At 39.3% G+C, this 13525-nt stretch overlaps 1 protein-coding gene and 1 long non-coding RNA gene across 4 annotated transcripts in view; one reads left to right on the top strand and one right to left on the bottom strand.

The window, feature by feature from the left end:
* Positions 1-2598, bottom strand: part of LOC134888417 (uncharacterized) — a 38119-nt gene extending 35521 nt beyond the window's left edge. For all 3 annotated transcript variants that reach the window (XR_010171141.1, XR_010171140.1, XR_010171143.1), the window contains exon 1: positions 2513-2598. This is a non-coding gene — a long non-coding RNA (uncharacterized LOC134888417). The remainder of the gene's footprint in view (positions 1-2512) is intronic.
* A 238-nt stretch (positions 2599-2836) lies between these two features.
* Positions 2837-13222, top strand: TBX3 (T-box transcription factor 3). The gene is made up of 7 exons (XM_063913294.1): positions 2837-3228; positions 4258-4525; positions 5831-5977; positions 7397-7473; positions 9001-9158; positions 9827-10473; positions 11371-13222. The coding sequence occupies exons 1-7, from the start codon at positions 2837-2839 to the stop codon at positions 11794-11796; spliced, it is 2115 nt and encodes a 704-aa protein (XP_063769364.1). The 3' UTR covers positions 11797-13222.
* Positions 13223-13525: the final 303 nt, after the last annotated feature.

The raw sequence follows: 13525 nt of genomic DNA, 5'->3' as shown, positions 1-13525 counted from the left end.
TCAGCAGGGAAGAGGCCCGGTCCATCCTTGGCTGTCCTCTTCCACAGTGTTATTCTTTGTGGCGAGAGGAGGTGAAAATTGCAGCCAATTAAGTGACACACGCAGCTAAAGGCTACAGACCTCAAATCAATTGCAACCACAAGGATTTAACTACGGCTCCTCTGGGACAAGGAACGCATCCAGAGTACATCCTATGTATTTACTTAGATAAAGCAGTATTATTAGTATTATTCTAATTGCACCCGCAGAAAGGTAAATAGTAAAATCCATAACGTAGAATGTATCGTAGAATGTAGAACATAGGATGTAAGGCGCGCAACACACACACACACACACACACACACACACACACACACACACACACACACACACACACACACACACACATTTCTCATTATAAATATAGGCTTATTATATAAACACAGGGAAACTGCATATGCTACTAAAAGGATGCGGGCTGGCCTTGATCCCTCTTCTTGCAGACTGAGCCCCCTCCCATACAATATATCCTGGTGAATGAGAGTGATCCGAGACTCTGGCCACTAAACAGACTTGACCAGGCTGGCGCCGAATGCTCTTAAGTATGTGAGTCAAAAATGCAATGTTGGGAGAGCTAATCACTTCAGATGTTCCGCTCCTATCTCACTGCATTTAGCTCACAATGCTGCTCCTTTCTTCCTTCACTGGCAATCTGCTCTCCCATCTACCCTGTTTAACCCTTTCTGCTGGAGCGCCTGTGTAGTTAGGAACCATACTGTATATACCAACGCATTCTGTGCCAGTTTTCACAGGCAGTTTGGACCTGTTTAACAGACCACAAGTTTATACAATTATCTTTAGTAAGTACCATGTGGTAATAATTTTATGTGCGTTTAAAATGTACAAGTCTACATAGGCTCTACCTCTCTCATATCGTAGAATCAATAAACATTTGACAACTAATCAGGAAGAGTGGACTAGATGATATAATTGTATGATACGAAGCATTAGTACCTAAATTCCCAGCAGGGTTACCCCTTCCTCACCTCCGCCCCCTCTGAGAACAGGCAGCAGACCCAGTGACTGGACATTTCACGGTTTGTCTTACAAATGATGTCTTGATTACTGGACAGATAGGGCCGGGGTGAAGAAAGGCTACAGGGCCGGCAATCTGTCCAAGTGATCCCAGGGCGAGATATCACACGGAATTAGTGCAAAGAAGAAACAGTGATGTCTGGGAGATTACAGGCTTTCTATCCCTACAAAACACACTTTCTCCAGTCCTGGGAGGAGAAGAATCAACAGGACCCTCACGGGGTACAATGTACAGTAAAAATCTAGTTCAGGCTGGACAGGCACATATTTTGAGGTCTCATTTTAATACTGAGAAAATGGTCCAAAAAATCCGTGAATGCGAAAAAAAAAGTTATTTGTGCAGTACAGTTCAAATTACAGTAGCAAAGCATATATATATATATATATATATATATATATGCTTTGCTACTTTATACTGTATATACGGATATATATATATATATATATATATTCATATATAAAACATACAATGGGTCTCTATAGTGTGTGTGTGTGTGTGTGTGTGTGTGTGTGTGTGTGTGTGTGTGTGTGTGTGTGTGTGTGTGTGTGTGTGTGTGTGTGTGTGTGTGTGTGTGTGTGTCAAGTTTCCCTGATCCCTGTCCCAGATTTCTGTGCTGCTCGCACTTATCCTTCCTGCCATTGTACAGGAACAAGGCGATGAAATCGGATCCCCACTGAGTAGCTGTTGATAAGTCAAAATTGGAAGTGGCCAGAGGAGTGTGGGACAGAACCCGGAGATAGAGATGGGGTGTCAGGGAAAAGCCTGCCCTCTGTGGACACATCCAGTTACAGGCAGCTCCCCTCCCCCTGCACTCGCTAACTGTATGTGTTTATTCTCTGTCTCTCTTTCCTACAAAGCCACCTAGAGGTTACTGACTTTCTCTGCCAGTGATTAAATAGCCTGTTCTGTTCTTCCACCCCCTACACCTTCCTGCTCTATCCCCTCCCATCTGATCTGATCATGTTGACATATTCACACGGCATTATGTAGTAGTGATGCTTTGCTGCAACGTTACAGCTTCCGACACCTTCTTTTTATAACTCAGCCCTGTCCCCATCCACCAGACCTGTCAAAACCACGCCTATGGAGCCACACAATTGGTCCAAAAGCGTCAAAGGGCCAATCAACTAGGTCTGGACTACTTGGATTGCCACAACACATCCCTAGGATCTGGTGTAAGGAGAGAGACTACTTTCACACAGAGGATACTTGGAGCAGAGAGTGTCCTTTCTATTATTTCTCCTGTGTCCCCCTCTTTATGTCTATCTCTCTCTTCTTTCTAAACAGTACTATTCTACAAACATATCTCAGAAAACAGGAGAAGCTGCACACTGGGGGCATAGAGATCCTGCACTTTGGCAGAAGTCAGCACGATCCTAGATTGTGGAGGAAAAGTAAGAAAAATATACATATACAAAAGTGTTGCTGATTCCTTACCAGGCTGCAGAGCTGAAAGGAGGAAGAGTCTGCACGGAAGCTGCTTGCAGAGAAGAACAAGAACTCTGGGACTAGATTTCCTGCCTCCTCAGAGCACAAAGGTGGACTCTCCTCTTCTTGGCAGTAAGGAGCTGGGGATTTTCTCTTGCACGCTACTTTTAGGAGCATTACTTATTTTTGTTCATTTTGTGGACTGATCATTTTGCAACTGCCATTTTGTTTATTACTGACGTTCTGGACGCTGTGCTGCTACTAATATGTACTTGTAAAGGTCCCTGAGCGTGGACCAAGTCCTTAGCTGTGATATCCAAAGGGTCGGAGTGGATGAATTTATCCATGAGAGATCCAGTAATTGCAGGGTCAAGCATGGCTTACCACCCATTCCTATCACATCGGGCACCGGACTTTGCAATGAGTGCAGTTCTTGGACACCAGCCTCCTTTTTTCCCAACTCTGGCTCTACCACCCAATGGGGCTGCTCTTTCCCTTCCTGGTGTCCTGGCCAAACCCATCATGGATCAATTAGTGGGTGCTGCAGAGACTGGCATCCCTTTCGCATCTCTGGGTCACCAGGCAGCTTCTCATTTAAGGCCTCTCAAAACTCTTGAACCAGAAGAAGAAGTTGAAGACGATCCAAAAGTTCATCTGGAAGCCAAGGATCTCTGGGAACAGTTCCACAAGAGGGGAACTGAGATGGTCATCACCAAGTCTGGAAGGTGAGTCATAGTCTTTGTTTTTATTATCTATTAATTGGCCCAAACACTAAACATATACAGAGACACACCAAGTACAGACAATGAGGAGCTTGTATAAGAAAAAGACGATAATAGGCTCAATGGAAATTCTTCAACTATCGTTTCAAAGATCTGCTGTTGTCATGCCAAGGAGAATACAGATTACCTGGGAATAAGAAGCCGGTGTACGTGTTCGCCCTTCATGCTTTCTATATATATATTTATATTTAATTGCCGGATGAGGATCTATCTGCTATAGGCACAATAAGTATAAGTACTGTAGTTAAATCTTACACACACACACACACACACACACACACACACACACACACACACACACACACACACACACACACATATTAACATGTAAACACACACATCTCATTTAGAAATATCGTTAGGGAGTTGTAGCAGGTATATTACCAGAATACTTCATGAGAATGTAATCCTAAAGTTAAAGAGCTCAGGTAAGGAATGAACAACACCCTGTACACCCCCCCCCCCCCCCCTTACTCCGCCTGCTTATTTATGATTGTTGTGGTCAAAGTTTTGCATCAAAGGTTAGTGTAGAATGATGATTCTTTCATGATGTCATGTGTTTCCTGGTGAGCTGCTGCATAAGATAGTGACTTTGTGGCCCTCTGCTAAAGTTTAATCACAATGTACACGTCTGGATAAGGCTTGTATACAATTATATGACACGGCGCCTATACAATAAAAATATCATTGACATGTACAATTTCAATTCAAAGAAAAAATGTAAAAAAATATCTAATGAGGTCATAAGCAGCTTACATGTGATATTAACTCCTTCCGTGCAAATGAAGCAGCACTAACTGCAACTGACAAGGTTAAACATTAAACTGCAGAGCTTTGATCTTTTGGTTATAGTGCCCTGTTCGTTATATTGCAGAAAGAGAGGCTGTATATATGTAAATAGAAGTAGTTTCTAGGATGCAACCAAGGTTGACAGAACTGAATTTCTAAATCCCCTTCTTTTAATTTTTTCAGGAGAATGTTCCCTCCATTTAAAGTACGGTGCACAGGCCTTGACAAAAAAGCCAAATACATTCTGCTTATGGATATAGTCGCTGCAGATGACTGCAGATACAAGTTCCATAACTCCCGCTGGATGGTGGCTGGGAAGGCTGACCCCGAAATGCCCAAGCGAATGTACATCCACCCCGACAGCCCGGCCACGGGAGAACAATGGATGTCCAAAGTAGTGACCTTCCATAAACTCAAACTCACTAACAACATATCCGACAAGCATGGATTTGTGAGTTGGCTCCTCATTATTGTTTATAATACACCATAAGTCATTCATTATTATATACTTTATCAAAGCTAAACAAATATTAGATATCACTGCTAAATGTTGAGAGCAATTTTAAGAATGTGTGTGTGTGTGTGTGTGTGTGTGTGTGTGTGTGTGTGTGTGTGTGTGTGTGTGTGTGTGTGTGTGTGTGTGTGTGTGTGTGTATATATATATATATATAAATATAAATTGTAATATTGGTCTTAGAGTAATTTCAGTGTTTTATTCAGTGTTTAAGTTTGGTGATATTTTACCTGTGAAAGTGGAGTTTGACTGGAACATTTGAACACATTGACCTTACCAAAAGTTATTTTGTGTACAACTTAAAAACAGGGCCAGCATAAAAGTGTGCAGTTTTAAACAAGTAATCAATGGCTGAGTTACATATTATTCTAAAACTGAGGGGTAGCTTTATGGCTGTAGTTGATGAAAGGGACTTATTAATCAGATAAAATAAGTACAATGATTGGATAAGGGTGGGTGATAAATCAAGTCAGAGTCTACTTAAACAACAAACAAAAAAGAGAGAGGGTTTCATAATCAATTTTGTGGCTCTTCACACATAAGCGGCCATATACTGAGACCTGCTGTATAGCATGGTGCAGCGGGATTTCACCTTTTTGTATTATATAGTCAGTTTTTTTATTATTTGGTATTGTAAGCATCTACCATTTAATATACATTTGTGTGTAAGAGATACATACGTACAGATCACATTATAGATTGAATCTCATTTTATATTTGCCTGTTTCTAATTTATATTGTATACTCATCCCAAAGTGTATATTTACTTATTCATCGATCTGTTACAAGCAATAATCTTTGTTTCGCAGACAAGGACAACATTTGTCTCTGCTAAAAAGGTAGAAAATTGAATAGAGAGTTTTTAATTTATATTTTTTTTATTAATTCATTGTTTTCATTTGGCGACTTCGCAGTGCTTTACCACGAACTGTGCCACACGCCATAATGGAATATAATTAATGTTGCAATGCTAACGCCAGGAAGCCCGTAGTTTTTTCCTCTGTACACGTATTTATTTAATTTGTTGTGTTTTATTTAAAATAATGTAGTTTGTTCCTTTAATTATAGATAGATAGATAGATAGATAGATAGATAGATAGATAGATAGATAGATAGATAGATAGATAGATAGATAGATAGATAGATAATGTATATATCATGCGTTTTCTTCAGAGGAAACCTAATCAGTGAGATGGGTTGGAATAGTTCTCATTACTGATTGATTTCTATTATATTTTGCAGACTATTTTAAATTCCATGCACAAATATCAGCCCAGGTTCCACATAGTAAGAGCGAATGACATTTTGAAACTACCCTACAGCACATTCAGAACCTATGTGTTCCCTGAGACCGATTTCATAGCAGTGACTGCATACCAGAATGATAAGGTAAGAATCTTAAAGGGATTTATCAAACGTGGTTTGGCTTTTTTCCACAAAGATTTTTTATTATACATTGATACTCCCAAGTCAAGAAGTTAGCCCCTTCCCCCCACAACACCTTCAGTCTGTCTATCTTATCTGGTAGAGGGGTCATCATCTATGTATATATGACTTTAGAAAATGAGTGTATGCATTTCATTGCTGTCTAAAGAGTGGACTTTCCACTTTTGTCTGTACAAAGTATGTCTGAAAAAGATCAAAGTGCTAATGCATGTGTTGCTTGTAAATATTTAACAATATGGAGACTAAACGATGTTTAACATTGTTATATAGCTGGTTAAGGATATCTGCTAGGGAATTCTGTCCTTATTATGTTACCAGAATATTCTGCCTCTAATTGGATACATTAGAACCCTACTACTTTTCATTGAGTATCTCATATTGAATATATATTTTTATACCCATCTTCAAATGATTTCAGGCCCCTGCCTCCTGGTATTATTTTATCTATATATATATATATATATATATATATATATATATATATATATTACCAAACATCACAAAATCAGATATGATTGCGGTCTTATAACACTGTCATTGGTAACTACATATGCATTCTGATTAGTGACTATTATTAATTATGCATATGTTAACCATAGTTACTGATATCAGTTTTACTGTTATATGTCCCACTTGCGCATTCAGTAGACGTTTAATCACGCGTATTTCAAATTCAGCAATAGGGTATGTGAAATGTAGATTGCAATTTGCACATAAGAGGAAATCTAAATTCTGTAGATGTATTAATCTGTGAAGTGCCCACATTCACATTACATTATTTGCTTGTTCACTAAAGACCTCTAATGAATAATCATTAAATAAAGGAGTTTGAGCCAACGTTAAATAAAACCCCAATGTAGTGACTTTGGTTTGGGTCTGCAATAAGGTGAGACAGGGAAAGAGGGGGGATGGGGCGAGTGAGGGGTAGAGGGAGAGAGAGAGAAAGAGAGAGAGAGATAACTGGAAACAAATGCTAACAGCACAATCACAATCCGCGTCCCCTTTATAATTTAAAAAACATTTGCCCTTTGGAAATCGAGGCTTCTAATGAAGCACAGTCAGAGCACCCTACAGCACGATTCATACTGAAAGAAACTGAGTTGATTCCTGTATTTATTGATCATTGGACACATTGAACATAAGTTAGCTGCTGAGGCTGTAATACAGGGGTTTTTTTTTTTAACCCGTTCCGCACCGGAAAAGAAAGTAGAAACAGAAAAGTATTTCCAAGAAAAATTGAGGCACTATTTTATATTTATATTTAAACGTGTGTAATTGGTGTGATTAGGGGGAAATATTGTCATATATGTATGTGCTTGTGCGTCCATGCCCACACACGTGATCTCTCCTTTCTACCCTTAGATCACACAATTAAAAATCGATAACAATCCTTTTGCCAAAGGTTTTCGTGACACAGGTAATGGAAGAAGGGAGAAAAGGTGAGTCTATGGCAGACTGTAATTGTTTATTTAACATACAGAAAGCAAGCGTTTGGGGTTTTGTTTTCGTATTAACCTCACAATTCCAGTCAGTTTGAATTTAAATTGAGCCACTCAAATGCAATCTTTATTTTCTTTGTATATATTGAAAATGTATTTTCAGCTGAAGTTATGTAATATTATTGTGCAAATTACTGATTGGTGAATTGTTTGCACATTCGATATCATGCATAATTAATAACTTGGGATTTGTTTATTAAACGACAATGCCACAAATGTAATTAAACTGTTTTGATAAACTGCGATTTTGAATGTGAATAGTAACATTATTATCTATTATTATCCGCCTGCTGAAATCAGAATCAGTTCTGCTACAGATTGTACCGTCTCAGACTAGTGTTGCGAATATAAAGTTGTTAATTTTACTCAAACCTCGTGAAAGTTACGAGGAAATGTTCATTTCTATTAAATTACCAAGCAAAAGAAATACGGTTTTTAAAAACTGATCATAAAACCAAACGCAGTTAAAATAAACATGGAGGAGGGAAACACTGCGTATTTTGGCTGCCCTAGTAATGTGAAGGTAAATGTTATTACAGATCAAGAAAAAACGCAGGGTCCAGCAACATCCATCGTATATTTGGGGAATTCGCCAAAATGTTTACAGTCTAAATTTATAAGAAAAGAAAATAATTTGTTTATGCAGTTATTTTTATGTAATATATGTAGATATAATACGCAAATCTCTAAAATGTTGTGGAATTGGGCGAATAGGCTAATATTTAGCAATACTTTGTGAAACTTCTTATAATTAGGGATTTTACAGTTAAACGCTGAGCTGCCGTGTATTCCTCACATGGGGTCAATTTTTTCGACCCTCTCTAAGAATTTCTTACACCTCGGATTGAAAAAGTAGAATGACACTTTCCTGTCACATAGTTTGGCCATCTGACTGGTGGATAATAGAACCCATTTCAGATGTTTGTTTTCTAACTCCAATGCTAGATAACTTTGTCTCTTTCTGTAACAGTTCTCAGCTATGTGTGTGTCCACTGACACATATAAGATAGATAGATAGATAGATAGATAGATAGATAGATAGATAGATAGATAGATAGATAGATTTTATAAATTCCTGGATTATAATTGCTAATCGCCGAAAGGCATACAATCGTGCAACTTTATAGAGAGTGTGACTGGTAACTGCGATTACGATTTTAAAGTAACACTGGCATTGTGATGTTCATAGACAATATATTTAAGTCAAATGGCAAATGGTACTACTGTTATGATGAGTTGCATTGGGGGTTTATTATTACATAGATTTTGGCCAATCAAAAGTATGCTGTGAAATTAGGAAGCATCTGTCCCATTTTCTGCAGCCCCCATTCTCCAGAGTACTCGTGGTCTGCCAGGTCTCCAGTAGTTAGTACTTTGTGCCAGAGGTCAGATACTTCTGTCTCCCGGCAGTTTATATTGTGTGTAGGGAATTATAAACATTAAATGTGCGATTTCTTTTTTTCCTAGGAAACAACTGACCCTTCAGTCCATGCGGGCCTTTGATGAACAGCAGAAAAAGGATAATGGCAGTTCAGATGAGTCCTCCAGTGAACAGAATGCGTTTAAATGCTTCGCCCAGACCTCCTCTCCAACCGCATCCGCAGTGGGCACTTCAAACCTTAAAGGTACATTCCTAATCTCCCATTAACCCCATCACTCAGACCTTCCTATCCTCTTGAGATCCCATATACGGTGGCTGAAGTTAGTTTTTGCTAATCCCTCTTCTAGTGTGCTAAATGGGGCAACTTGGGTTAACGGGAAGAAGTTAGTACAAAGGGGGAGGGGGGTTGCTGCTGTTAACCCTTTCAGGATTGATTTGTTAGACTGCAAACAGTATACTGAATGTGACCGCATAGGAGGGGCATTGGGCCACTAACAATGAATGCCGATTCCCCAGCCGTGTCCCATACCATTTTTTTTTTACGTTTTTAAATCAGACTATTTGTTACAGTTACATTCGAAATATAAATATAGCCCATTCTAAAAAAATAGATTGTTGTACTATGCAAATATTGCAGTCAAAGTAAAAATGATTATGATAAAAAGTGGTCTCCCATATAATTGTTTAACCCACTGATAATCATTGTTTTATTCATATTTTGTTATAAGGAAAATATTTTCTGCTAGGGTATATTATAGCACAGCAGTGTTTCATTGTACATCATTTTCCATATTAACCTGTGAACATAAATATATATGGATTCAGAAGTCAGTGAGCTATGTTTTCTTAATGCTATATGGGAGTAAATAAAGTTTCTTGTAACCAATGAGATTAACTTTGTCCTTGTTTTAGGTCTGTGTGATAGTGATGGTGAAAGTGATGAAGATATTAAAGATGAAGCAGGACAAGACGCTGGGGACTCCACCAATATATCCACTACCACCGGTGAGCACCCCAAGGAGATGAGGAGCCCGCCCAAACTCCCTCTGTTTCCCTCGGAAATGGGAAGCAGGGGCAGGGAGCATGGCATAAGGACTGGCAAGAGTTCACCTGACTCCAGGCACAGCCCGGGGCAGATCTCCTCCAGCAGCAGAGTTCTGAGCGTTGAGGACCTCAAGACCCCGTCTAGGGATTCCCATAAACTGGAAGAGCCTAAACTCTCCAAGGAGCATTACCCACCACTCACTGTGCAGACAGACGGCAACTCTCATCATTTAAACCAAGGTCATCTACAGAACCTGGGCTTCCCTCCTGGGTTAACTGGGCAGCAGTTCTTTAACCCATTGGGGGCTTCACACCCACTACTTTTTCACCCCAGCCAGTTTGCAATGGGGGGAGCATTTTCTAGCATGGCAGCTGGCATGAGTCCATTGCTGGCCTCAGTTTCAGGAGCTACATCAGGTGTTAACAGCATAGAGACAGTGATGGCCTCATCTCAAGGACTACCAGTCACATCAGCGTTGCCTTTCCACCTTCAACAGCATGTCCTTGCCTCTCAGGTAACGAGTCATATCTAGTCACTCCGACGTTTATATTGCTTCACTCCATGTATATGGCCTCAACATACAGTATACCACAGAGCTGAATAGACTATATATTAGCAAGAAAGCACTTATAATAAAGAAGGTTCCCACAGCCATTCATCTACCTCATGTTGGAAACCATCAAATAATCTGTTCTCCAATTTTAGTTCCATAATATTCACATGTGAAGTAAAAAACTATATATAAAACATCTACATATATTTTGAATATTTGATAATTTAGTGAGATTTTGTTTGTCTGTAGTTAGTACATAGGGCAACAGTCCAACACTTTGCTTTTGCCAGGAAGGTATTCAGAGTCTCCTACTCTCAGGCTGCACAATTTAGCTCTCTCATCATCTAGCTACAGCATACTACATGGGTTAAATATTGCGTGTGTGTGTGTGTGTGTGTGTGTGTGTGTGTGTGTGTGTGTGTGTGTGTGTGTGTGTGTGTGTGTGTGTGTGTGTGTGTGTGTGTGTGCAAAGATACACGCACAGAGTTCTATGTTCTGTCTGCACTTCCTGGTTCTTCTTTCATCTCTTTACCTTTCATAGCATGATGATTTCTGTGTTTGATTTGTGTGTTAGATATGAATTATGCATAATTTGACCTCCATTCACTGCCAGACAAGGGCTTGTACACTGGAGAATAAAAAAACCCTCCAATCTGTAATTTCTGTACTTTCAATTCAGTATATAAGATTCTAGAAAGCATTAATACACATTAATAATGCAGATGTACTCTGGCTTTATGTAGAGCAGTGTTTTTTTATGACTACTTTAATGAGAATTCGTCTCTGAATATTTTTAGCAGTTATTTCCTTTTAATACAGAACGTTAGATTTCTTATATGATTGTATTTTATTTTCCAGGGTCTGGCTATGTCCCCATTCGGAGGGCTCTTTTCATACCCTTACACCTATATGGCTGCAGCTGCTGCAGCCTCTTCTGCTGCCCACAGGCACCCTTTCCTAAATGCAGTGCGCCCCAGGCTGCGGTACAACCCATACTCCTTCCCAGTTACCCTGCCTGAGAGTAGCAACCTGCTGACCACTGCCCTCCACTCACTACCCAATGGCACAATAGACGGTAAAGCCCCGAGACTGGTGCCCAGCCCCGCATCTGCTGCCCTGGACTCTGAACTAAACAGTAGATCTTCAACCCTGTCTTCTGGATCTGTCTCCTTGTCCCCCAAATTGTGCCCAGAGAAAGAGCCCAGCAGTGAACTGCAAAACATCCAGCGTCTTGTCAGTGGACTGGATTCCAAGCAGGACAGATCAAGAAGTGACTCCCCATGACGGGCGCATCCCTTTCTCCGGAGAGGGGCATCAGCTTCTTCTCTCATTCCAAACTCAGTTTGTCATTGCACTTTGTATGTTCCAGAAACGTACCTCCACCATGTCCTAGTCAGTGTATGCACACATGGTCCATTCACAGCTACAAAGATGGGAAGTAGAAGGGGGTTGTTTATAAGCTGCTAACCAGATATTATCATGATATATACTACCACTATTCAGTCCCTTACACTACAAGTGCTTACCTGCATGTTTAATGAAACATATCTCTACTGCACAGGACATAGAAAAGGCGTCGTTTCATTGCAGACTAAAACTTGAATATCGGTTAAATGTAATTTATACATATATCTGATTTTAACAGTTCAAACGATACTTTTATTGTTTGTGTACATTAAGGAAATATATGTCTGTTTATTGTGCTATGGAGCCTTAGAATGACTATCTGCATGCCAAACAATCTGTTGCTCTTAAGTACCCTGATTTCTCAGACGTTTTGGGAAGAGCAAGCTTACCCTCCCTGCTTGCGTCAGTTTAACAGAATATATATATATATATATATATATATATATACACACACACACACACACACACACACACACACACACACACACACACACACACACACACACACACACACACACACACACTATATACACACATGTATTGAGCAGTTGCTGTTTTATTGCTTAAACATCCAGTCCTCACAAGTCGCAAATGCAATAACAGTATAAAGTAATTGTGAAAGGGAGGCAATTTTAAAAAGAAAGAAAAGTATTTATGTAATTATTTGATATCTCCTGTAAATAAATCAGAATACAAATTCTGATTATTAAACTTTAATTTATTTATATTGTACATATTTATGTAAATACGTCTCCATTGTGTTTATTTTCGCGTGTGTTTAACCTGTTAGGTGCCAAAGGGAAAGCATTACACTGCGTGGCACACAAATAGTTAAGTCATTTCCATTTCAAACATACATGACATTATTGCCATTAGTAATCATTTGAGGGGGTAGGGGGATGTAAAATTGCTGGGCTATTTTTATCTGATGTGTCTGTGAAGTGGAAGGAGTGAGGGTACACTGATAGCACACCAGGTGACTGTAGGAAAGCATATCTGGGTTAGCTGCTCCCTGCCATCCCGTATACATCCTTACGAGACAGCGTCACATATCGCCCTCTAATTCTACATTACTGAGCATTTCACCAGACAAAATGCGTTTCATTCTCCATAGAACCCTGTGTTGGATATACCTGCTGGTATTTGTACAGCTTCTTCCTGAGCTGTGTGGCTAATAATAATATATGAAGGTATAAATACATACATAAATATATATATCTATACGATGTAATGAATGTTTCATAGGTAATGTTTCCCCTGTATTTCTTTATTTTCAAAGTCTCTACAAGTTTCAATAAATTTTTTATTGAATTGTACCTCATTTCTTATTATGTTCTCAATATGATGTCGATATAAGTACATGAAGCTCTGACATTTTGCAATTTCTTCTGAAAGTGTATACATTTTATTTGTAAATATCGACAACGGGTTATTCGTGTTGGTGCCAATATATATTTCTACACTAGTACCAACATCATTAACACGTGTCTGCCTATGTGTGTGTTGCACACACCAAACTATTAAGGAATATTGCGGATGCCTACAATTTCCATCAAATAGAGCAATACCATCCTCGACAAAATGTCACAATATACATGAAACGTTG

Source organism: Pseudophryne corroboree, chromosome 1 (assembly GCF_028390025.1).
Source record: "Pseudophryne corroboree isolate aPseCor3 chromosome 1, aPseCor3.hap2, whole genome shotgun sequence".
NCBI classification, from domain to species: Eukaryota; Metazoa; Chordata; class Amphibia; order Anura; family Myobatrachidae; genus Pseudophryne; species Pseudophryne corroboree.
This window is presented reverse-complemented; position numbering and strand designations above follow the sequence as displayed.